This window comes from Caloenas nicobarica, chromosome 7 (assembly GCF_036013445.1).
Source record: "Caloenas nicobarica isolate bCalNic1 chromosome 7, bCalNic1.hap1, whole genome shotgun sequence".
Taxonomy (NCBI): Eukaryota; Metazoa; Chordata; class Aves; order Columbiformes; family Columbidae; genus Caloenas; species Caloenas nicobarica.
The window spans coordinates 7,430,510-7,456,148 of record NC_088251.1 but is presented as its reverse complement, the minus strand read 5'-3'; the positions used below and the strand labels follow the sequence as shown (position 1 = coordinate 7,456,148).

The following is a 25,639-nucleotide window of genomic DNA, read 5'->3' as shown; positions in this document are numbered from 1 at the left end:
CTCAAACAACAAAACACACCACACAACAACTTTTTTACTAAAGGACGTTCCTTCTGGACTGTTTCAAACGACACCATACTGTCACTCCAAAGTATATTCTGTCTGTTTGAAAGGGGAAGTCAGTCTGTTTCAGCTCCAAGGAGAGAAGTTTAATTTGCTTTTCTGATTCCCAAGAACAGAGAGACGGATGCTGTTTGTAGAAAACCTCCATAGGAAATGTTCTATTTGGTTTCAATTTCCTGAGTTCAGGTAAGACAGTCTTCTCGTCCAGCCTGCACTGACTTTGTTGCTGTTCAACGGTCTGTGTTTGAACCGTCTGGAGCTGATCTTCCTCTTTGGAGGACGTATCAGTTTGCTCAGTTTTGTTCAATGAGTCCTCCAGACGAAGGGGATTCCTGCAGCACAGGACTCTCCCTGGCTGCGCAGCTCCCACGCCTTTCCCACGATGCTAATAGCATCACATCTTGGTTTTTGTTAATTGTTGTTCAGTTTCTTGTAGAAATAAAAATGCTACACTAATTCTCAATTGGCTTAGGAACAGCATTGAGTTTGAAGAAGCAGACTTGTATTAACTTCCTAAGCTTTGGCACTAACCTCCTGCATTTCCCATTATCACTTAAAGATAATATTTTCTCTCAAACTTAGTTAACGTGTATTATGAATGCCAGTAACGTATGCAAGAGTAAGACAACCACATATAAGCTTAGTTGTAATACCAAGATTAAAGGTTCCTATATAAGGCAAACAAATAGCTGCCTACAGAAACAATTGTGGTAGGTCTGGGGTTGTTTTTTTTTTTTGTTTAATTAAGGTTATTCCCATTTACACCAAAAAAACCCTCTGCTGCATAATTAAACAGTACACTGCTCCAAAGCTGTGTTAAGAAACAAAGAAAAAAAAAAAATAGAAATACCTGTGGAAGAAGAGAGATTTTTTTGTTTTTTAAGGAAAGGAATTTTCACCCTGCTTTAGTTGCTTATTTATATATAATATGGCTTTAAGTTAGTTCACGAATGTTGCACGTGCTGTATGGAAACATCATGAACAATTATTACAATTTAAAACACTAATATTTTAACTGTCAAAACCACAAATGATGTGAATTTGCTGTGGCAGCATATAAACCTGCAACAAAAACTCCTTCCAAAATCACTCCCCTATGTAGTTCTGCATCTTATTATCAAACAAGAAGGAGATCACTATTTCTGGAATTTGCCAGAATTTAAGCACTCAAATCTCAGTTTTCTTATGATGGTTTCCTTAAAAGTCTTGCTCTAAGTGATTCAGGTTGGAAAAAGACTTCCAATCCTTCTGTTTGAATAGATAATGAAATCATCGTAATGATGATCAGAAAGTAAACTCCCAGTTAAGGAATGCCGACAAACAATATTACAGAGACCGAAAAGGAAACTATCAGCATTTTTTATCCTGCTTTTCATTAGTCCACTGAAGTATAAAGCCCTTATGAGAGAGAATTTCAGGAAAGAAATGGGTCATTAACCAGGAGAGAACAAACAAACGAACAATAAATAAACAAACAAGCCCCCCCCCCCAAACACAGAATGATTTTTTTCTTAACACCAAGTTATTCTGGTCATTTAATTACACTCCTTTAGCGATACATCTATTTTGACAACATCCAGTTTCTTCCAAAAATCCTGTATAAATTCTGGATCTTAATGCCCAGAACTGGCGTTAATTTATTAGACATTCTAAAGTCATAGCTCACACAAGATGGATAGTCTTAGTTTTGCATCATTGCTGTAAGTTTTTTTGCAACATGAGGTAACTCTCGTGCAATTGACCTTTCAGCAGACCAGAAAAATACCCAAGTGCTGAAGGACACCGGCCACCGGAACACTTGTACAGGAGCCACCTCATGCAAACCTACTTTCCTTTACAGCTGGAGATTTTCTCAAGCAGTCAAAGAGTGGCGCACAGAAGTAATAATGTTTCTCAAGATCCGTTCTTCAGAAAGCAGTGAGTCCTGTTTGAAAGAGAGAATGTCAGAAGGAAAACAGGAGCTGGTACGGCAACACCTAGTGGTTTGAAGAAAGGCAGCAGTGAGCTCTGACCACAGCAAACCGTGTGATGAGCAAAATATGGGAAAAGGGCATAATTAGGAAGTAAAAGGGAAAAAAAAAATGTTACCGAAAGCTTTCTTACAGTTTGTCAGTACAGACCCATGCCTTCTGGAGCTTCCTTTGACTCCAAAGACAACTTTGCACAGAGCTCGGCAGTGGGTGACTTCACAGTGAAAATATTTCTCTACTGTAAAAAAACCCTGGAAGCCTCCAAGGCGATCCCCAGCATTTCACCCTTCCCTCCTCCTCGGGGCGAGACCACAGAAAAGAATTGAGGGACAGCTGGGACCAAGGACACGTAGGTATCTCTGCACATTTGGCTCCCATGCAGGGACACCGACCACAGATCACAGCCCGTACGACCCGCTGACGCGAGGAGACTCCCGATACTCCGGCAGGATCTCACGGAAAACTGGTTTTTTGGAAGGAAAGTGCCTTTGAACATAACAAGCAAAGTTCATCTCAGATTTTTATTAACTTTGGCTGCAGTCACAAGCTCGCTCACAAAATAAACTCGTTTTATTTGTCAACCCAAACCACATGAATAGTTCCCTTGATTTTTTCTTTCTGGCAACTGAAGGTTTCCTCAAGTAACACCACAGTATCTCAGGCTGCAGTGCAGGTAAATGCTATTTCAAGCTCTCAAACACCCCCCAGCCCAACAAGTTCACTCACAAACCCAAGCATCTTCATACACCCAGCACAGCTACTTTATGCCTTTCTGCCTCTCCCTCAAATTAAATCTTGATAATAGACATGAAGAGTCAAATATCTACTGGAACATGAAACATAAGGACCAAAAACAAAAAATCAACTAAATGACACAGAGGTTAGAAGAAAATTGCTGAAAATGAACAGACACTGTTTGCTATAAGGGAGAAAAATTAACAGCTATGCCTAGGAGAAAGGGGAATTGTAACCAGCTACCTATACCTTCTTAAAGCAAGTTTATTTTAATTTGATCTAATTAATAGGTCTGTTTTACTAGTTCTTGCAAACCTTTGTAGTTACTTAAATAAGGAGAAAGACAAAGCAAATAATACCATATGCTTGTCAGTGAAAGGCATAAATTCAGAGTAACTTATATTGAACCATGTCATAGAACTCAGAAAATGTACCTTTTCATAAAAGGGTGAGCAATCCCCAGACTATTTATGAAATACTTGTTGAGACTAAGATGCAGTAGAACAGCAATTACTGCCTCAGGGGGGAAAAAAAAAGTAATTTCCTTAGTATTTTATTATTCAGGAAAACAGCAACAACAAAGAAGAGGACACAAGATGTCCATTTACATTAAAATTAATAAAACATTTTGATGTGGGGCTGTGAATGCCTGACTTTTACAGAACAAAGTCTATAAGCATTGATTTCACAATACAGGCTGTAGTTCATTTATATGCATCAATGTGTGAGCTGCGGAACAAACCCCACCGACACATTCGGTTCAGTATTGGAATTACGCTCTGGAAATACAATGCAGCAGAAAATTATGTCTCATAGCCTTTCCTTACCTCAGCCTTGTCATTTTGAAAGCCCAGCAGACGTTGGATGTCAGTGAAAAAAAATCAATTTCTTCAGCCTTTAACATACTGATACTGAATAACATAGTTGCGAAGTGATAATTCAGAAGTTTATAGCTTGCTAATACCATTTAAATGGATGAATATTTAGACTAGTGTCTTCAAATACTTCATTAAATTATCAGTCTGAAAGAATTTGCAAATACAAAGGGATGATAAATAAACATCCCTCTTACAGGCAACAGACAAATCTGATGCCATCTCATTTACTATGTGCTTCCAAAACGGTACCTACAGAGTTATTTTTGAATACAGAGGCACTTCCATTCAGAATTTCTAAGACAACACATAATAAATACGGTCCATCTATAAATATGAAAATCACAACATCTGGAAAAGTACATATGACAACCTCTTACTAGTAGTGCAACGTAATTCAGCTAAACTTTAGAAACTATTAGATGCATGCAAAAAGAAAAAGTAACAAAATTAAGCCACAGCATGATAATTAGAGCGTAAGGCTTTTGCTTTTAAACCAAATGACTTATTTTCAGGAACTAAAATAGAAATTGTTTTTTGAAAGCTTTCTTTTATTCTCTAACTAGCATTTCATATTTGTGTAACTGTTTGTTAATATTAACATAATAAAGCTTTGTTAAAAACAAGTAGTAAGTATTCTACATTCTTTTGAATAAACACTAAGAAAGGATGATCACTCACATAAGAAATATCACTTCATTGACTTTACATCAACTACAGAACAACATTTTTACATCTATTTCTTATTCCCTATCAATGATATATAACATGCTGTATATATCACAGGTTGACACCATGTCAGTGTTGTATTGTAGATTAAAAAAAACCTTAATTTTTTCCAGCTCATTAGAGTTACTACAGTGGTTCCTATGTAGTCTTGGAAGGTAGGGTCTGATGTGTTTTGAGAAAGACGAAGAGATAATGTCTGTGAATACGCCTGTAAAGCATCATTTTCTTCCAGACAACCCTGCATGCTGAGAGGAAAGGAAGGAATATTTCACGTCAAAAAAAGCCCCAAAACATTAAAGTATAAAACTAGGAAGCTGTTGCTTCTATTCTGAAGGCTCGGATATTTGTATTATTGAAAAAAAAGGGGTTTGGCATATATCTTTAAAATATGGATTTTAACATTATTGCTTTTTTCAGCCCTATTATTGAATGCAGTAATATGACCTGCACAGTGGAGAGATTGCTCGATTATTTATACAGAGAGGAGTCAGTGAGAGGAAACAGGTATCACCAGTCTCACAATACGCTCCTTAGTAACGTGACTCAAAAAGGGGAAAAATAAAGGCAACTGTTCTGAACATTCCGAGAGGATTTCCATCTATGCTTTAGAGAAGTAGATGTTTTTCTTCTCTCTGTGACACTGCCCTGAAGCCCAAAACTACAGGGCCAGAGCACCACAAGCCTTTTCCAATTTCTTCTCCATTTCCCCCATCCTCACAGCAGGAAAACCCCTGAAATGTTCTGGGGAAATAGTCAAGAAAAACTTTCACAGAAATAGTCTTGACAAAGGAACCTCTGACAGAAACCCTTTCATTTCCCAGGCACAGAGAAAACTCCCAACAATAGAGAAAGTTTTCTGAGCATCCGAGAGCTTGTCGTGGTCTTGGGATGCTTAAATGCTCAGTAGTCAATAAGATATGTATCAATTATCAATTATAAACTGTGTTCGCTCATGTCATACACATATGTAGGTGTATTAGATACATATACACACACACGGCTGCACAAAAATCTGTTAATAATAATTTTTTAAAAACCCCAAAATTGGTTCATAAAGTTCATAAACTCCCTGGGTTGTGTGCATTCAAATATACTGCAAGACCAGATACAAACCCAGAAAGAAGAAATCCAGGAACCGGCTACCAAAATTCTCATGTGCCTTTAGCTCCTCAATCTTTTTGTTTCCTTTAGCAGTGAAAATATACTTCTGAAAGTATCAGAAGATTTTTTAAAAAACAAAACCCAAGAGTTATATTCATATTTATAGAATAGCTACACATAACAATGAGAAGAAAGAAAATTTTCTCTGTAAGACTTCATTGTACACAGAAAAATGACTCTTTTAATAATTATTTTCTTCTCTACTAGAAAGAGATATTAATTACAACTCGCTATTAAGAAAAAGTCTAATGCAAAAGACTACATACTAGCTACTTAAAACATCAGTATATTTCACACCTAGAAGCCATACTGTGTTCTAAAAAAAACATATAGTAGGAAACACATATACAAATCTGGAAATTAGTTTATTGTTTTGCGGATTATTTTGTTCATAAAATGTGTTTCCTAAGATTGCTTGAATAAAAATCTGATTTTTGTTTCAATAATTGAACCGAAATCCTTAGATGCCAAGTTGTGACTGTTCCAAAACCTGCATCAAGACTTCTACGACAATAACTAATACACCTTTTCTTGCTATGCGATGCTTCCTCCACACCAAAGAAACATACACCTTTAATAGAGGAACCCCATAGCCGTTGCAGGAGGCACAGTTTAAGTTCAAACCCTAGAAAATAAAGCATTGAGAGAGAAGTGAAGAAACAAACTCTGAAGTCCTAATAGCACTGGACTTTTTAAAAACTTCTTTTAAGTTGTGAAAAACTCAGCTGCAGGAGATTATTTTTTTTTTTAAATTGTGGTTCCTCTTCTCCCACTCAGCAGCTGATGCTCACGACCCACACACCACCTTCCCATTCCTGTTCCCCTTTGCTAAGAGCAATAAAACCAACCAACCCAAACCCCCACAAGCACACAACACTGAAACACCTTTCCCTTCAAAAGACCCCTTACGTTTACTGGCATCTGGAAATGGCCAGTGAGCAATCAGTTCTTACAATCTCCTGTAACCAAAACATAGTAAAGTATATGCTGACTTTAAACATGTTAGCCCATATTGGGATGTCCAACAAGTCGGCCCAAGATGAATTATCCCACTCGGATATTGAAGCAGCACTAAATCTTAGCACAGGTAAGTTGGTACTGCTGATTGTGTCGTGTGTATCGATATTTTCTGCTGCTTTAATAATACATATCCCTGATTTTCACCGTTTTCCACTGTTATGAATCTCTTCTTGTCCATTTCAAACATGTTTACACACAACAATTTTCTGCAAGCTATGCTTCCAGGAGTTTTTAAGGGACAGAATTTCCCACGAATGAGTATGTCACATTTTAGCCACCCCAACGAAACAAATATTGGTTGGTTTTTAATGTGGCGCACACTTTCTGTTTAATCAAATGGCATCATTAATGAAAAAGTCTGTACAGCAAATGTGTCACAGAGAAATCAGACTCATAAGGAATGGACTCGGTGCCTCTGCTTGCTTAGCAAAGTCTGGAATAGTCAGCAGCTTTGCTTTTTGTGGAATATTGGGAACAAAAGAGATTTTTAATAAAACAGTGGGAAAAATGGAACTTGGATGTTAGACCTTTTGCTGTTAAATTTTCCAGCTGTGTGAATTGTGGTGTGGGGAGACAACTATCTCAGACAAAGGTTGTAGTCTTCAGGATTTTTTTTTTTTTTTTACTTTTAAGAAACTTATTTCTGGATAAATTTCTTGAGATACTTTTACTAGTCATCTCATATAGCAAGCTAGTGGGCCTCATTTTCTGTTCTACATGATATCTTGTAAAAAACAAAAAAAATATAAGTTACAAAATATGACGGTAATTTGATTCTGAAGTGAGTTACATATTGGGGGAAGATTGTATTTAAAATAATCATTCATTAAGGCCACAATACTGCAAATGTTACGCACATGTTTAACTTTATCTGAAATATTTGTGACAATTCATGATAGTTAAACATCTGCATGTCCCCGCGATGAGCACTAAAAACATTTGACACCAGTAAAATCCACAACACACTAGTTAGCCAACAAAATAAGGAGCTACATCTTATTTTCCGCAGTACTTCTGACACATTGCATGTACTATTTTACTAAGCTACGACTAAAAACTGTACTTTCCAGTGGTACAGGGAAACAGGTTATGTGACATGCAGAAAGTCAGCTGTTCAGCAATTATCATGAATTGCTGAGGCATTCTTGCTAAACAGCAATTACATGAGCTGAATGGAGGGGTTAAAGACAAACAAGGCAGCAGAAAACCTGCATTTAACTTCAAAGTGTCAGAAGCAGGTAAAATGCAGACCTTCGGTTTTATGTGGAGCTCTTCTTTGGAGAGCAATTTAGTACAAACACCAATGTAGCTGCTCTTTAAGTGCTCTTACTCACTGACATCCTTTTAGTCTTTATTAAACCCAACTGTGATGATTTCCTTTGGCCCTGAAAAAAATTGAAAAGATTGATTTTTTTTTTTTCTTAAATCTCATATCACCATTTATGCCTTTGATAGAACAAAGGCTTCCTCCAATATTGCTTAAGCATGACTCAGTCATCACATAAATAGTTCTTAAAAAACTCAGGTAGTCTAATAGCAAATACCGAAATATGGTTACTGAAACTGGATATTAAAAAAATCCAGAAAGTTCATTAATAATACAGTGTGTGACACTGAACCAATAAAAAAGTTTATGTAGTTAATGATTTTCTTTGTATAAGTTTTTTATGAATTGCTGCAATGCAAATTACAGATACAGGAGATTAATGAGAGCGTACGAGTTTGTGCATTGTGAGTATGTGCATGTGAGGTCAGTCAACCCACGGTTTCGTTCAGCTATTCTGAGGGGGAAGGAAGAAAATGAAAAACATACTCAAGCATATATGTTAAGAGTAAAGCCTCTAAACCAGCCAGTAATTACTTATATTTGTATTGGAAGTATCCAATTAATATCTATAAAACAGGTACTATTAATCTTTGTGTAATAAATCCAAAAAGACTATTGGGTAAAAGTTCTTGATAATGGAAATAATATTCATGGTGAAGAGTTTTCTCTTCCACACAGAAAAACTGCTTTACAATTTTGACTGTCATACCCAGCAGCATTAACCACCTGATTACTGACACAGATATTGCCATCAAAACTAAAAATATGGAAAGTTATTATCTGCTGTAGTTACAGTAACATGCATCACAGATGCCAGTTTCCATGGAAGTAAAACATACAATACTGCTTTCTAATGCATACCAATCATAACTCCTAGATCTCACTAATGGGCTTAAAAGTCACATTTTAAAGGGCTTATGTTTTTGAAGCAAAAATGTTGCTGGAAAGAAAAAGTGCATTATTTATAAGCTGATTTTATTCTAAAGCAGAAATGTTTTTTGTAGAGCAACAGCAACGCCAATTGCAGACAGTTCCATCTGGAGCACAGCGCATCTTCTGAAATGAGCAGGAGCTGCAGAAATACTCCTTGCCTGGAAATTTTCAGCAAAACCTCGGGATTTGAGAGGGGAGCAGAATCACGGCTGGAAGTGCTCTGAGGGGGAGCTCGGTGCTGCCAAGGTTGGGGCAGAGCTGGGGGGTCCCAGCTCATCCCCAGCTCTCATCCCTCCACCGCCCCCAACCCAAACAGCATGATCAGATTCACCTTTCTACCAGAGCTGAGAAAATCAAGTAGTGTCATTTCTTATTAAAGATGTAATGTGTCTAAACAATTGCTTACAAAACAGCGTGCAAAAAATATGTTAAAAAAGTATACTCTTGCAAACAAAACATTATTATTTCAGCTAACACAAATGACACACTTAGTAATAATGTAGTCAAAGCAACAGGGACCTCAAATGTACCTAGAACCAACATAATTACACAATTTGAAATATCAGAAGACTTAAGCGAACACAGTTATTTCTGCACTGCATAAACATACCATCTTCTTGACAACTGTTAACATTTCTCACCCATATCAACAGCTAGGTGGCTATTAAAGAAAAGCACAGGCACAAATAATATCTGTCACAAACCGATCACTTTTCAGGCTCCTATGTTCCCACAGAACTAGCTAAACCTATAGGAACTAAATCAGATGCAGTCAAAAGATTCATCATCATAACAGCTCTTCAGAGATTAAACGGAAGGTCCATCTGTACCAAAATGAAGCTCCTGTCACATACAACCTCCAAACCACAAGCTCTGCCTGGTAAAAACCAAGAGATCACTTTTCTTCTGAAATTCAACATTAACAAGGCCAGAAGACATGAGAATTTATGTCTAGCTTATCCTGAATAACTGCTATAAGAAGGCCAAGGTTTTGTATATAATCATCTTTCTTGACATAGAGAACCAGCCAAACCACACCGAGTTGTTTGCAATTAAAGTTCTGGACAAAACACTGCAGTACAAACGCACAACTATATAACCAGTAAAGATTTTCACGACCATACATCTATTTCTGGTTATTTTGTTGAACACATCACATCAAATCAATTTGTTTATGGTTATAGGGCGCAAGTCGCTGCCAGGCAGTGAAACAGCAGCTCCATGTCACATCTAATTAGTAGCACCAAGACAACAGCACACCTAGAAGCCGGATTTTCATACTGAACCGTCCTTCACTTATAAAAATTGCCACAACTATTAAACTGAAAAAAAAAAATCTTTACACCAACTAAATCAAATACTGACAATTCACTTTGCAAAATAAATCAATACCTACCTGTATTTGCTTTGCACTTGAAGAATATTCTAGTTTTTTTTACCCTCCAAACACACATAATTCTTCAGATATATTGGGAAGTGATCTTTATTTAGAAAGTTAACATTAGCTGTAAACTGGAACCAACATGCTATTGAAGCTTGCAATCTAGCTTCTATAAATGCTTCATAAAGATCCAAAGGTCTCAATCTTTCACAGAATCACAGAACGGTTTGGCTTGGAAAGGACCCTTGTGTTGCATCTTTTTCTCCATGTAATCAATGTGATCGTATAACTGGCTAATAAAAGAAATAATTTTTTTTCCCCTATAGTTGGATATCTGAGTCACAAGAAAACAGAACTGGTGTAACTACCTAGAGATATTAACATCCTCCATTTCTATGATATGAAAAAGCTTATTACAATGGATGTTCTAAAAAGAAAACCAAACAAAACCCACTTCGCTATGCCACAAAGATTTCCGCTAAACGTTTGCTACTGGGATTGTGCATCACCATGAGGCTTAGTCACAATTCTGGCAGAAATCCCATGATTCACCTCCCCCCATGTATTTCTGGAGGTCACAGAACATACCAAAAAACAATTTTGGACCTCAAACCACTAGCACTGAAGCATGCAAAAGTGCTAAAAGAAAAACACTCTTCCAGAAACAGCTTGTTAGGAGTTGAAAAAACATAATTGCAAGAGGAGCAAGACGCTACCCACAGTGGAAGTAAAAGTTTATCCATTTTGACTGGTGTTTTTAAAATATCTTCTGGCTCACGGGAGCAACATACACCAGTTCCTCATCTCCCTATAGTAAGGTAAGTGAAAGAATGAACAGGAAATTATGTCAAACCTAAAAACTACTTTTTTAACTTCAGCACTCACTATAACTCCATATACCCTGGGTTTATGCGCTATTATTTTTTAAATTAGCAACAGATCTTATTGATTGCTGGTGAAATATATGAGAAAAATAGCCAGCAAATTTCATAACGCAACATCTTTCCATTTCCCCTTCTCTCCTCCGCCACCAGAAAGGGGGTTCGCTTGGGACTGCGACCGATTACCTTCAGTAAAGATTTTACAACTCCTTTCATTTAGAAATCAACAAAAATATTAGTCGGTACCATAGAATGCATGTGAAATAAATATATTTTAAAAATAAATCATACCAAACAGGGAGGGGGGAGAAGACTTAAGTAGATCTTACTTGTTTACTTAAAAGTGGTAAATATTTGTAAGGTAGCAAAGATCTTTCTACGTATTACAGGGATGGAATCTGCATCAGTGCTGAAACCATGAGTTATTTGATTTCTGAAGTACAAATAATTCAGTTTACTTAATAATTTGAATGAGCTTTAGCAAATAAAAAAACCCTGAAAATTGCATCCAAGAAGTTGATGAAAATAATCTGCGCAATATAATTTCAATACTTGATATCAGGCCACAGTACTATAGTTTCTTGAGCATCACTGTAAGGCTGTTGGTGAAGCGGCCCAAAAATGTCACTGTTCATAAATAGCACATTTAATACTAAGTATTTTAAGCCTGAGGTTTCTCTCAAATTGATACTTCAAATATTTGACTTGAAAAGCTACAGGTTTAAGAGATTAGAGGTCTATAGAAAAAAATGTGCGATGTGATAAATGATGAAATACTTTACAGTAAAAAAAAAATACAGCAAAGCCTCAGGATACAAAATTAGAAATTTAATCATTAACTTGCTCTCAATTTGTTATACAGTCATTTAACTCCCACTATAGTTCACGAGAACAATAGATGTGTTAACTCAAAAAAATGTTTGCTTTCACAACCTCTGCAACAAACTAAAAAGCCTAAGAAAAAAGTACCTGAAACACTATATTCAGTCAGAGTTAGGGTGGGGGGGGGAAGTAATAACACTCAATGTAGAAATAGGGAAGAAAAGAAGGATGCAGATACAAAAAAAAAATAGATCTGGATTTGAGAACTGCAATCTGCACGTCCCTGGTTGTGGTACCATGGCAAAACACTCTTAATTCTCCCATTCCCATGACCTCTGATCATTAAAACTTTATTAATTTACATCAACTAGCAAGAAACCCATTGCTCAAACTCAGATTTTCAACTACCTATTTGTGTACAATGACACGCTTGGGTACTGACCACCATGCACATACTACAATATATTCTACTGGAGAAAAGTATAAAGAATTGTCTTTTTTGAGAGACAAAAGAGACCATTTGGGGAGCTAGAAAAGAAAAAAAACCTATCAGCATGGTGCTCTATTTTTTACTTAAGAGTCTGTTAGCCTGCAATGCCAGAAGAAAATCATAATGAATAAACATGTGTGTTCATCATGCACAGCTTGTCCTTCTTGATGAACTCTCAAAGTTCACAAAAATAGCCTTTGACTTCAATACTTTAGTACCATTTGAAGAAGAGCACTGCAAGATAATTAAAACCAAGTTAATTCTACATTGCTAAGTCATACCAGCAGCAAAAAATGGACTGTAATTGAGATGTTTTCAGAAGAAGCATAATTGATTTTTTTTCCCCTATTTTCATACAAGCACACACTTCTGAGTTGAACTGGAAAGGTTATTTTGCATGCAAGTCAGGCCAAGATTAAAAACAACATGCAAGGATCATGACTTGTGTATGATAATGAAATCAAATAGTATGTTGTCTGTAACTATTGAAAGAGCTATGGCTTTATTACATAAAGAGTGACAGTGTGTACTTCCATGGAAAATATATGGTTTTTTTGGAAGGGTCCTTCTCCATGGCAGCTGCCAGTGCTGTGGCTCACAGGGACAATCACAGGGAAGAAGTGGCGAGATCCAGCTCTGCCCAAAGGGGAGAGAAGGGGGACAGGGAGGTCCCACAGCAGCAGGACCCTTTGGGCAGCCAGGTCACCCCGTCCAAGTGGGCAACCCCACTGTGATGTGGAGCCCCAGAGCAAATTCACCCCTATGGAAAACCAGAGATGCTGACCTGGGCTTGTGTTGTCCCAACAAGATACAGCTGCAAATAGCAAAGCTCTGATGAGGACACAGGATTAATGGAGGGACTAGAGCTGAACTGCCTCCTTGGTTTAAGCCTCAGCCTGGTTAAATACTCCCTTTTTTTCTAACAGAAGTTCAAACCCACAGATTTCACAAATCACTGTGCTTTCTTCAAAAAGTGTCATGCAGCTATACAGATCCTCATGGGGATATAAAAAGAGACACGGGTATCTAAACAAATATTAAGATGAGACCCTTTGACTGAGTAATAAGACACTTTGCAATGGATATCAAACTTATGTCTCTGGATTTAAGTGACACTCACTCAGTTGACATAACTACCTCAACACATCGTGGCTAAATATTTTCTGAAATTGTCAAATAACAAAACAACAAAAAAAATCGCAATACTAGCAATAACCTATTAAAAATTAATCCTTACACTAGATAAGAGCCCAAACAGTCATATTATACCAAGTATCAAGATAAATGGCAGCAATACTCGGAGAATGGAAGTAAAGGATATGTTGGAAGAAAGGATGAAGCGATAAACAGATACGCCAGAAAAGCATGTCTGCATGCCCAGTGCACTCATTTGACTTCTGCATATCAGCCAGACCCTCTCTCTTAGCCAAGCCACTGCTTTAAAGTGTTTCTGGCCAACTGACAGTCATTAGCTCCCTGCTCCTTCAGCATTCTCACCTGCTGTTCTTTCTGTAACAGATGACACATAGAAATACATGATACCTACAGATAGATAAAAGGATGACTATCATACACTTCAAGTTCATTATCTACTTGCAAAATTTCTATGTCTTAAATAATGGTTGGCTAGTGCTCTGTTTTGCATTAGTGCTGTTGCCTCAATAGAAATTCCACCTTTAAAAACATAAAACAAAACGACCCCCCCCCCAAAAAAACCACCCCACCTCCAACAACAAAAACAAACAAAACTCAAAACCAATCTGTCTGTTCTAGAGACAAAAGAATTTATAGTCCTGTACCTCGCATTTACCAACACGTAATGCTTGAAGCTTACCCAGTAATCTGTAGGACTGCTCGATACCAGCCAGCAAGAAGCACACAGCAAGGAGAAGGGAAAAAAAAAAAATCTAGCTTGAAGAATTCCTTTCAGAAGCTGGTAAAATTATTCTCCAACAATACTTAGAAATAAAAAAAAAAAAAAGAAAAAGTGCCATGTTTCAGTGTAAAAGATTTCTTTTCTGATTTGATATAGACAGAAGAAGGAATTTGCTTGCACTTCTCCCGTTCTACTACTGCCCAGGATACAATCAGTCAAGACCTATATATTAATAGCATCTTTCCCTAAACTGTACCTCCTGCAGCCACAGCAACATTCCTTGCTTCTCTTCTACTGTAGCTTTAAAATATTTATTTCAGTATTTGAAGAGTCGCACAGTAGGCTGGGGGTTTGGCACTATCAAAAAAAAGTTCTCTTTGCTCAACTAGATTATTTTTTCAACATGCAGAAAGCATGTATTCTGTCTAGGACACATTTCCAATGCCTTCATAGGTTTCTTCTTTCAGCTGTCAAAACACACCCAGAAATGAAACTAATCTGTGGAAGTAAATTGTGTGATCTTGGCTAGAATCAGATTCTTTACTTTCTGATAAATCTCGTTTACTTTCATTCCAATTATTAGATGAGAGAATATTGCTTTAATGACCTTTTGCAAAATTACTTCCTCTTCATTGCTATTTTTAAAGTTCAGGAATTAATTACAATTCTTGGTTACCTCATATATAACCAAAACTGTGCTTCCTAATGCACTTCTACACATCAGTTGGCAAGAATCCAAATGTTTTTGCTCACAACAGCAGCCAACAGTTCGTTCCTATTTATTAGAAACATATTTTTAGAATATATGTTATTTCAGATTCTCTTCCAATAACTAAAGCTTCAATAACTGTAGTGGAAACAGAAATCTCTATCAAACCTGACCAAAAAAAAACCCCAGTTTGTTTAAACAAAGAATGCTTTGCTCAAATGTTGTTTACAAGGAATACAAATCCGTCATAAATGTTCTCGTGTTTTTGCTAAACACCTGCTGTAACCAGACTGAAAAAGTTTAATAAGGCATACAAAAATACTACATTTTTACTATGTTCTCTCTCCAGCAGGTTTGTAAGATCAGGCATCGCCTTGAAGAAATTTTGTCACAGAGTTTTTAGGCTAAAGCTGCCTCCTGCCTGGACCGCCTGCAACACAGAGAAATTTTACTCCATCTGAATCCATCCCTATAGAAATAGTCCCAGACCAGAAACAAAACCCCAGGAAAACTTCCACGATGTGTACGGCTTGGAAGTTGTGTCCTCAGCCCCCAGGCTGTACCGCTTATTAATGCGGGGGCAGCCTAAGCATCCTGCTGTCAACATAGTCTGTGATATGCACATACATTTTCCAAATTGTCTTCCATTTATTTTTCTATACAAATATCAATAGAGGACAACTTTATCTATAGTCTATACACAGATCACAGATTCAAAAATTAGGAGTAAAAGCATGTTATACACAAGTATGTACAACATCCATCAACACCTTTGTCGCATGGTGTTTTTCATACCCTTCTAAGAACGAGCTGTAGATCTCAAATAGATTTTTTTACCACACACTTCACAGAAACACCCTGTGACTGAACAGCAGCTCATCATTTAAGCCAGTTACTTGTTACAGACTTAACCAGTTCACTGCAATCATGACTAAGTGTGTTTTCCTCTCTACTTATTACAAATGTGCATCTGATTTGAGACCAAAGGGGAAAAAAAAAAAAAATCCACTGGTTTGAGAGAGGGAGAGATTACTGTGGAGATAGACCACGTTTGTGTTATGAAGTTATGAATGCTGTAATCCTATGCTCACTTCACATGTAGTTCACCTTGTTATGTAAAGTAATTGTATTTTTAGTTTACAAGCTGCTGTACAGCCTGTTCTTACTATAATCTCACAGATGTGTGATTTAACTACCAAGGAACCTAGAAACAGGTTTCTACAATTGCTCTGATAAACATCATCTTTGTATTTCTCGACTCGGAGTTGTAAACGCTGGTGAACTTCCAATAAGCCAAGTCAAATTTCTCAGGAGTCATTTACTGTATTTACTAATATCTACATTTTTTAAATGCACAGTCAATTTGTTAGCCATGAGACTTCCCTTCAAATTCAACTGAAGAACAACTGATGTTTTCCATTTTATATATATATATACACACACACATACACACAAATGAATATATATTAAGTGCATTTATTTATATACATGCACAACCCATATATATAAAAATACATATGCAATTTATATATGTATTTGTTTAGATGTGAAAAACTTTATGGCTGTTTTTATAATTAAAAAAAAAACACCTTTCTGCATATCTGGCCTCGGATTTCTAAGGGACTTTATTGTTTTGTTTTTTTCCATCAGCTAGGGAAAATACATAGCTTCAATTAACATCAAATGGAACTAAGGGTACACAGGCATGACACTTGTTCCAAACTAAGCACCTAAAAATGGAAACAGATGACATCAGTAAAGATCTGAAGCTACTGACTGTTGGTTAAAATATTCGTGAAGACATTCATAGTTCAAAGGTTCTATGATCTTACCAAAACTTTAATGGAGGCAGCCTTTTAACCGACTGCATTAAGGGAAATGCTCCATTTTCTAACGATGACTCACTACTGATTACTTCCGATATGTAGGTGTCCTTTGCAGAACAGTCTGCTACATCTAAGCTTAATACACTGGAATGACCTTTTAGTCATTTCATTTGTATGACGGGAATCAGCAATTCCATTTTCGATCCCCAAGGCTTTTCCAGGGCAATTGCTACACTGCCCACTCATATTACTTTCTCATTTCTATGTGCCATCATTATAGAGCATTTGGAGAACACGTACCACACTTGCATTACAAAATACCTGCTTATACTTTTTTTTTTAATTACTGAATTTAAAATGTTTGGTCACCCTTAAAAAAAAAAAAAGGCAAGAAGAATCACTTATCCTGCACTATTACCTTAACTTTTGTCCATAAAGCAAGATTTCACTCCTGCTGTTCTATAGACATGGAATAGCCACAGTAACTACTGAAAATCATATAAATCATATAAATTCTCCAAACCCCATTCTCCTTCACTGTTGCCTCCAGATGTTGAACTCCACCCTGACAGACCCATAAGCATCTCCTGTAACACTAAGAGACAAACAGGTAATTTCTGCTTCAGCTTATGATTGAAGAAGGAGAAAGGAAGGAAAAGAAAAACAGTCATTTTGAGACAATGCTCAGTTAAATAATTACAGCATTCTAGAAAAGAAACATATGACACATGTAACAACATTGCATTACCTTTAGTCCAAGCATCTGAACCACTTAACTCATTTGACTTCATAAAAATATTATAGCAACATCACACAGGATTGCACTCAAAGAGAATTCTTCCCACAAAATGAAAGGCTTTCTTTGCAGTTACTCAGTTTTTATGCCTGTACTTTGACACTTGCACCACAAAATTTAAGACAACTAGATATCAACTACTTGTGGTGTATGAAAATTAATTTCCTTCCCACTGAAGGGCATCAAATACTTAAAGAACCATGAGTTCATTAGTTAAATCTTCAATAATTATCATGCTATATATTTATTAAATATTAAGGATCCTTAAAAAAAAAATCATTACAAATTTATTCCTGATATTTAGTCTGATGATGCTTTTTGCTTAAGCTAATGTAGCTTCTATATTTACACTCTTACTACAAAATGAAAAGTAGAAACTTTCCAGGAGGCCAACCTGTAATGGCTTTACTATATATCACGGAAAGGTCTGCCAAATTTATCCATCATTTTCAGTGACCTAGCGGGAGTTAAAGACTCTGTGAAATCTCCAAGCCCAAAGTGCCAATCTGGGGGAAAAAAAACAAAAAAACCCTCAAACAAACAAACCAACCACACAATACCAAGCAAGCAAGCCACATAGGAATGGTATAACCAATTTGGTCAAAATGCTGCTAAAATAAGTTAACTTCTCCTGGACATTCATTTGCACACAAACTTGCTCTGCTCCTTCTGTAGCACAGCCCTTAGCAGCAATAAACAGCGTAAAGAATGAGCTTAGCTAAAACTCAGTAGCAGCATTTGACATAGGGCAAGAGAGCATGGGAAGCTGTCTGACAACCCATAGAGAGTAAAGCCAAAATTAAGTGTACAATCTAACTGCAGGCTCTTGATAAACTTCTAGTAAAAAGCTGCTCAGTAGCTTTAACTGCTCAGACTTTGAAAACTGGGAACAAAGCAACTAATTAAAGTGGTATTCAGGACTCTTCTCATTAGTTATTACTGCACTTTGAAGTGTATAAACAGGTAAATTCTTTATACTTGGAACCAAGGGCAATAACAGATTACTGAAGGCACTAAAGGGTCAGAAGTTTAACATCAGCTGTTCTGCAACAACTACGAGCACTTGCCTATCCTTTGACAGTCTGCACAACTACAATGTCATTTTCTCCTTAATTGCAAGATGAACTCCCAGATGACGAATTTACTTGTGGGAATAACTCACAGCCAAGTTACCACCGAGCAACCTGCAGTCAGGAACAAACACCCCTATACTTCATGATGTGTCAAACCCCTACGTGTCTCAGACTGTAGAAGTTACCTGGTTTTAGGAGAGCATATGGGCACCAAGTGCCAGTACCTCACCATTTCTTAACAAGTATTTTCATCCACAGCCACTGACGCCTTTTCTGAGACACTTTGTATCCCAGCCTGCCCAGCTTTCTCTTTGTGTTGGTACAAACCAGAAAACACATTTTTGTTCATTAAACAAACATTTGAACACAGGTTCTCTTCTTATTTGTTGTTTTGGGAGACAACTGTTCACCAACAGAAGACAATAGTTTTTGACATGAACAGTTTACTTGGTCGGGTCCCGATTTGGTACAGAAACATTACAACATCACTCAAATCCGTACAACTGGGTAAATTAGCTTCAATCTAATTATTACCCCATTAAAAGGAACAGATCCCAACCTCTCAATCTGAAAAAACCTAGTGCATTAAGAAGAGGTTAACTTTAAAAATATATTTTCTCAGAGCACCTTTATAAAAGTAAACTAGAAGACTGAAGAAAACAAAACAAAACAACAAAACACAAAACAAACTACAAACCACTGAGAATGACAACAGCTTATTTTTCCAAAGGTGGTTTTGGATATTTAAGTCATTCTCCTCCCACTCCAGCAATGTCACCAGTCACCAACTCGAGCTACTGGCTCATCTGGCCATACAACTTTGCAATAGGACATAATAAAATAGTTCAGAAATATACTGAATTACCCAGAAACCACTTCGTTTGCTCTGATCAATAAAACACTCTTATCTCTCTTACAATAGGCCATACTGCTTATACAAACAAAGTTGGCTTTCATGCATCAACCATCTATTTATTTAGCAAGATCAACTATCATGGTAAATCAATTTCTTTGCAAATGAGAAACACAGCTGCTGGTAAACCTACTTTAAACTCTTTCCTGCATCCACTATTTGGACATGTAGCACAACAGATGACAACGATACCAAAGTAAAAGAGTCATTAGCACCACATCTATTGGCCCACTGAAACAGTGTGCCTGTCTTAGCTTTTAAAAGCATTTTTAAGGAAAAGATATCATTTAGTGTTTACTTAACTGTTTTATATTTTAAATACAAAGTTGTAAGATAAAAATTATGACAAAAGCTTACAATTGCTATTCAAACTGGGTCCTATAAGGAGGATATAGAAGACAGGCAAATAAAAGGTAACTCAAGGAATTTGTACTACAGGTTGGTTATTACAGGAGCAACTTTCAAGGAAAAAAAAAACCACACAGCAAAAATGAATGTTGTTTATCAGCTCTGTAAAAAGCATTAAAAGAGCAGAACTAATCCCTGATGAATCCTGAAGTTTTATAATTTTTTTGTCCAGAACAGTCACGCAGAGAGGGTTTACAAAGGTGAATTAGCCAACACAGTCATCTCAAGGGCCTGCACCTCCTTCATGACCCTGTGATGAATCAGGAGGTCAGTACTAAAGGTTCAGAGAGTACAACACCCTGCAAAATATCAACTTCAAAGACCCCAGCTGAATAGACAGTATCACCAATGGCAGCTGCAATCCAATTTGGTTACAAAATCTAATGGCAATTTAGACTGGAATTAAGTGGCTTCAAAACAGACTTATTTCACTATACAAGACAAGCATCTGGCTGCAGAAGAACTTCTCTTCCCCAATTCAAGTACCAGGATGAGATCCTGGAGTTAGGCACGGGGAAGCACAAGCCCACACACAGAGCATTAAGCACCGCTCATTAGTTACTTTATTCATTCGTCTTTTCATCTGGTATTTTAAATTTGAAACTCAGCAAGTCAGATCCATCGCAAGCATCAATCTCTGCAGCACTCGACTTCAAGTGTGGCCGCAAGAAAGCAGGGGCACGTGAGGGAAGTTACAGGCTTGGATGCACATGATGCATTTGGTACCGTCTGCTGCCAAATGCAGTAAAGTGTGGTGAGCGCTGCTTTTACCTGTCCCAGGTGAGGCTGTGCATGCCCTAAGATGCAGGACACAAGAGCTTCTGAATGGTTTACAAGCAAGCAAGAAGTATCAGGGCAGTTTGTGACACCTAGTTTTAAACAACTACCTGAATATACATGCACTATGAAAAAAAAAAAAAGGCTGTTAGTGTTATTTCTTTGTTGTGTTTTTGGTTTGGTTCTTCTAATGTTCACTTCAATAGCCTAAGTAGGGAAGAACTACAGCGCATTTTCACAGAAAGTCTCTCACTGAACCACAGAAAAGCTTTCTGAAGCCCCAAGTCAAAAAGCTTAAATGTTTAAGATGAGGTAGAAAAAAATCCTGATGGCCTTCAAGTTTATTTGAAAGACGGATTACAGAGCGTTATGTAAGGCACAAATCTCAGAACTAGTCCCCATTGTATTTACAAATATTATCAAATTTTACAAGATCATGAATTTTCATAAAAAGTGACATTTTCAAAAAGCTTCTCTTGCTTTAATCCTCCTCCTTTCTTTTGATAGGATTAAATGCTGAAATGGCAGGCTGTTAAATAAGCACACTGAAATGCCAACTGTGAGGCATTTAACTCCATGTATTTACAAATTAACGTTTCACAGTTGCTTCAAATTTTGACATTATATTTTAGTATCTTCAGGCAACTCATTTCAGAAGGTGCTGGATTTGATTTATATTATTGCTCATTTTACATTCATATGTTACGGGTTCTGGAATACCTTTAAGTTTTCCTTAATCCCCAATAAAGGAAATTTAGTTTTATGAAAGGCTGAAGAATATTGCGCTGTTTTTGTAAACAGGTTCCAACCAGCCTGCCTACAGCACTTTCAAAATTACCATTAAATTTACCTATAAAAGGCCACAGCCATCAAGATAACCTCACCAAATTAAGTGGAGATCACAGCCTATATATGTGTATGCATACATATGCACAAATCCAGAGTGCAATACTGAAAGATGGTGTCACTGGTCCTCCTCTTCAGTTACTCCAGTGCTGACCACGATGTTCAGAATGAACTGGAGAATCAGCGTCAAGCAGAATTCCTAAAAGAGTGGTGGGATGCTTATCTTAATTCTTTCTACTATTAGGTTACTTCACAGCTTATCTTTGTGCTCCTGAGACAACTGCTACAAAAGTAAAGTCCCGTGGGGTATTAAATGCGGAGTTTCAAATGGAAATCTTTCCTTTGCAGAATATGAAATGCAATTTCTGTATTGCTCAAGTTAGCATTTATAGAAAGGGTTTCAAAAAAAAATCCACACCAAACAAAAATAACACTTACTACCTTTCGGAATATAAAAGTGTGGCTACTCCTACAGTACCACCTCAGACAACATATTACTTGAAATCTGAGTTTAAAGGCGTTTCAGATTGATTTGATAAACAGCTTAGAAGCCTGAGACACCTTGTATTAAAACAGACACTTCAATAATGCCCCAGATATGTTCAATAACACAGCATCTTTTTTCAAAACCAATTTTGACACCTACTAATATTCCATAAATAATGAGATCAGATTAAAGTCTCGCCAAAATTCATTATGAAGTATTAAACCCGTCTAATCTTTTATCACTACTACTAACATAATAAAAAGAATGAAAATGCCAGGAAACATAGAAAGTTATGAGAATTTTCCTCAGGAGTGTTGCAGAACATAGTCTGAATCAGAGGATCTATTCTCGTGCCTGTATGAGACTCTTACAAATTAGACACTTTTAAACCAGAACAAAGGGTATCTACTTTTTATTTCACCTTAGTCTAGCATCTCTCCTCTGTAGTTTCTGAAGTTGTTACTCATTGTAACAACTTTATCTCAATTATTGCACACGTGGGCATTAAAAGATATTAGATATTGAGCACTGCATATCAGCTGCCTTGTGGTTAACATTGCATTAGAGCTAAAAATCATGATTAATGATAGAAGTAAACATTTTGCTTGGAAAATACCACAATGTCTTTTCTTTATAGCTTCCTATTCAACTGTTCAGACAGTTACCATTTCTCAGAAAAATAACGAAGCTCCAATGTTAAGTATGTTAGCAACACTTCTTTTGTCAAGGGTCCTTGGCGATATTCTTGCCACGCAGCAAGATCTCCTAATATTTTGTAACTTGCATATTTAACCTGATTTCCTGAGGAAGAGACTTCACTTCACTACATCTGCTGAATGTAAGTTGAGAAGCGAAAAGTAGTTCTGCCAAGTCGCTCATTTTCACTTTCCATATTCGACCATACCAAGACTTTCAAAAGCAGAACATTAAAATTATGTTACCTGTCTAGTGGCCTAAAGTTCAATGTGGTTGAGCACAGTCAGTTCATCACAGCTAGAGATGCAGCAGCTCAGATGAAGGAGCCTCTGCTCTGGCAGGCAGCGTTTGAACGGCGCTTACTGAACAACTGCAACACAGACGCACAGAAAACCCTTCCGTACATCGCAGGCCAGATTTCCCAAGGCTTAAGAAATTTTTAAAACCTGCCACTTCGTTTTAGATGCTGAAACAGAAGATAAATTCTGGATAGTCTCATCCCGAGTACTTTTCTGTAGTTATAAAAGGAGCTATTCCACCCTCCATCAGTTCAGTGCTGCTGCCATCTGCTGTCACAAACACCCTGGTGCCACGCTGCCTGCAGAGTGTTTTTCTTTCCAGAGTGTGAAAGAACATATTCCAATATCACTATTCAAAATTATCTAAAAAATAAGCACAAGTTGGTTTGTCCAGAGAAGCGTAACGGTAAATCAGCACACTGCCACCTCCATTGCTAAAGCATCGAGCCTGCAGATCCGTGCATGGTTTCATCCACAGCTTCTCCCAACAAGAGGGTCATTCGCACGAGCAAGTATTAGCAGGATCAGGTCTAGATTCTGAAACTGTGCGTGGGTTTTGGTTATTATTATTAGGAAAGGGTTATGGCTACAAACTGGCCAGACTACCAAGGCTGAATTGCTCCTACCTTATTCTTATGCGATCATGCAAAGCAGCTTAAACCTTTAGATTAAAACAAACTAGAAAAAGTTAAACAAAAATTTAAAACTGCTGCATAAAACAGATTAAACAAAAAGGTCTGACAATAAATTACTCAAATGTACCTCCTGCCTAGTTCCAGAGTTAAGTGAACTCAGTAATTCCTCTCAGGACCACTGGAAGACTTTAAGCCATCACCTCTGGTGGCTCCAACAGCTTCACCTGGCTGGAGCTGCAGCCATCCCACTCCTTTCTCCTTCCCAGTGGCACTGGAGCCACCAGACAGCAAAGCCAACTGGGGGAGCTGGCCTGGAGAACTGGTAACCCCACACCTACCATGGCCTGCGTTAGGAGCGGGGCAAGAGGGGCCAAAGTAGAGACAGCTGAAGAACCAAGTCCTGAGCTGCCAATACAGCAGCTAAAACAACAAAAAGAGGCTGTCATTTGCTCAGCCAGACACCCTTTCAGGCAAAACATACTATACAGTAAGCTGAAAACAAGTATCATAGCATTTGTCACAAGAGGTATTTAAAACAATGCAAAGTGGAATTTAATTGCAGAAACTGAATGAAATGGTGAAATTCTGGATTCTTGCTGCTCCAGTGGAAAAACGACACTGGTCTCCAAATACAACTCCAGTCAGACAAAGGCACAGGGCTTAAGCTAGTTGCTGTGAGACAGCAGAGGGTAAAATACAGGACACTGACTTTTGTTCCAGTGATTTCTTTGCATGAAACCAGTTGTTAAAGTCTTTTTAAAGCTTCTAGGTTTTATTTTTTTTTCAATTGCTCAGCATAAGCCCAATTCAATTTGAAGACTAACACAATAACACTCTAATATGAAACTGAAAGGCTCCTTCATACATTGCACCTCTGAAGGAAAAAGGTAACTCATCCTCCCCACGTGTACACACACACACAGGCAATTTGTGGGCTGTATGCTGCTAAACTCATTTTATCAAGTACGATAATTAGTAAAAGATTAACTTACAATACCACCGACACCACTACTTTCTATCTTTGCAGACATCTGTAAAAGTATTTTTCTTTAGCAGACAGGGTAGGATTCATACACTCTAAAAAATGTTGAAGATCCATGGCAATTGCCTACATTTTCACAAAATGCAGGGGGAAAGGAGGAACTCAGTCACGAGCTACCCTCTGCTCACACGTGTCTTCAACACTCGCATCAGAAGGGAACACGCTATGGCCAGTGAAAGACACCTGAACCTGACTCACCTTTTCTACACATTGCCGCACCCAAATGTAACAGGACTATAACGATGCATACTTTACACTACTGGTTTCAATGCGGATAGACAGTTGACAATATATTCCAATCAGATGCATTTTCAAGCACAGTTGTGATAACTGAGCATGGTGTTATCTATACACATCAATTTGCCAGTGAAACACTTTGGATTAAAAAGTAAATAACTGGCCTGTTACGAGGTTTTTTTGTTTATTTGGGGTTTTGATTCTTTTTTGTTTATTTTTGTGTGGTTTTTGTTGTCTTTTTTCTTCCCTGCTATATCACCCATTTGATTGTCTAGAAGGAGTGTATCTTAGGAAAATTTATTAAGAGCATAAGATATTGCAACATGCAAAGATTATATCCTTTTTTACCGTTTTAATTGAACTTCTTGATTTTTCTTCCCAAACGTTACTGCTCAGCTCCATTGTGCAATGGACATTTGCTTCTCTTTCGTAGGATCCAAATATAAGTAACCTGAAATAGAGAAGTCTATAGTAAGAATTGTAATACTCTCACATATATCCCAGATATCATATTGAACTCCATTATTATGAATGCGTACACACAGAGAAGTCCACACAAAAACAGATGCCACAGGCACAGCTCTACATCGAAGGAAAGACACTGCCACCCTCTAGTGGAAGAACTCCAAAAA

The 25,639-nt window shown here is 37.3% G+C and overlaps 1 protein-coding gene across 1 annotated transcript in view; it reads right to left on the bottom strand.

The window, feature by feature from the left end:
- Window positions 1-25,639, bottom strand: part of PDZD8 (PDZ domain containing 8) — a 55,388-nt gene that overhangs the window by 5,068 nt on the left and 24,681 nt on the right. The window contains exon 3 of the mRNA XM_065639461.1: window positions 25,356-25,458. Coding sequence (XP_065495533.1) covers window positions 25,356-25,458 — 103 coding nt within the window. The remainder of the gene's footprint in view (window positions 1-25,355; window positions 25,459-25,639) is intronic.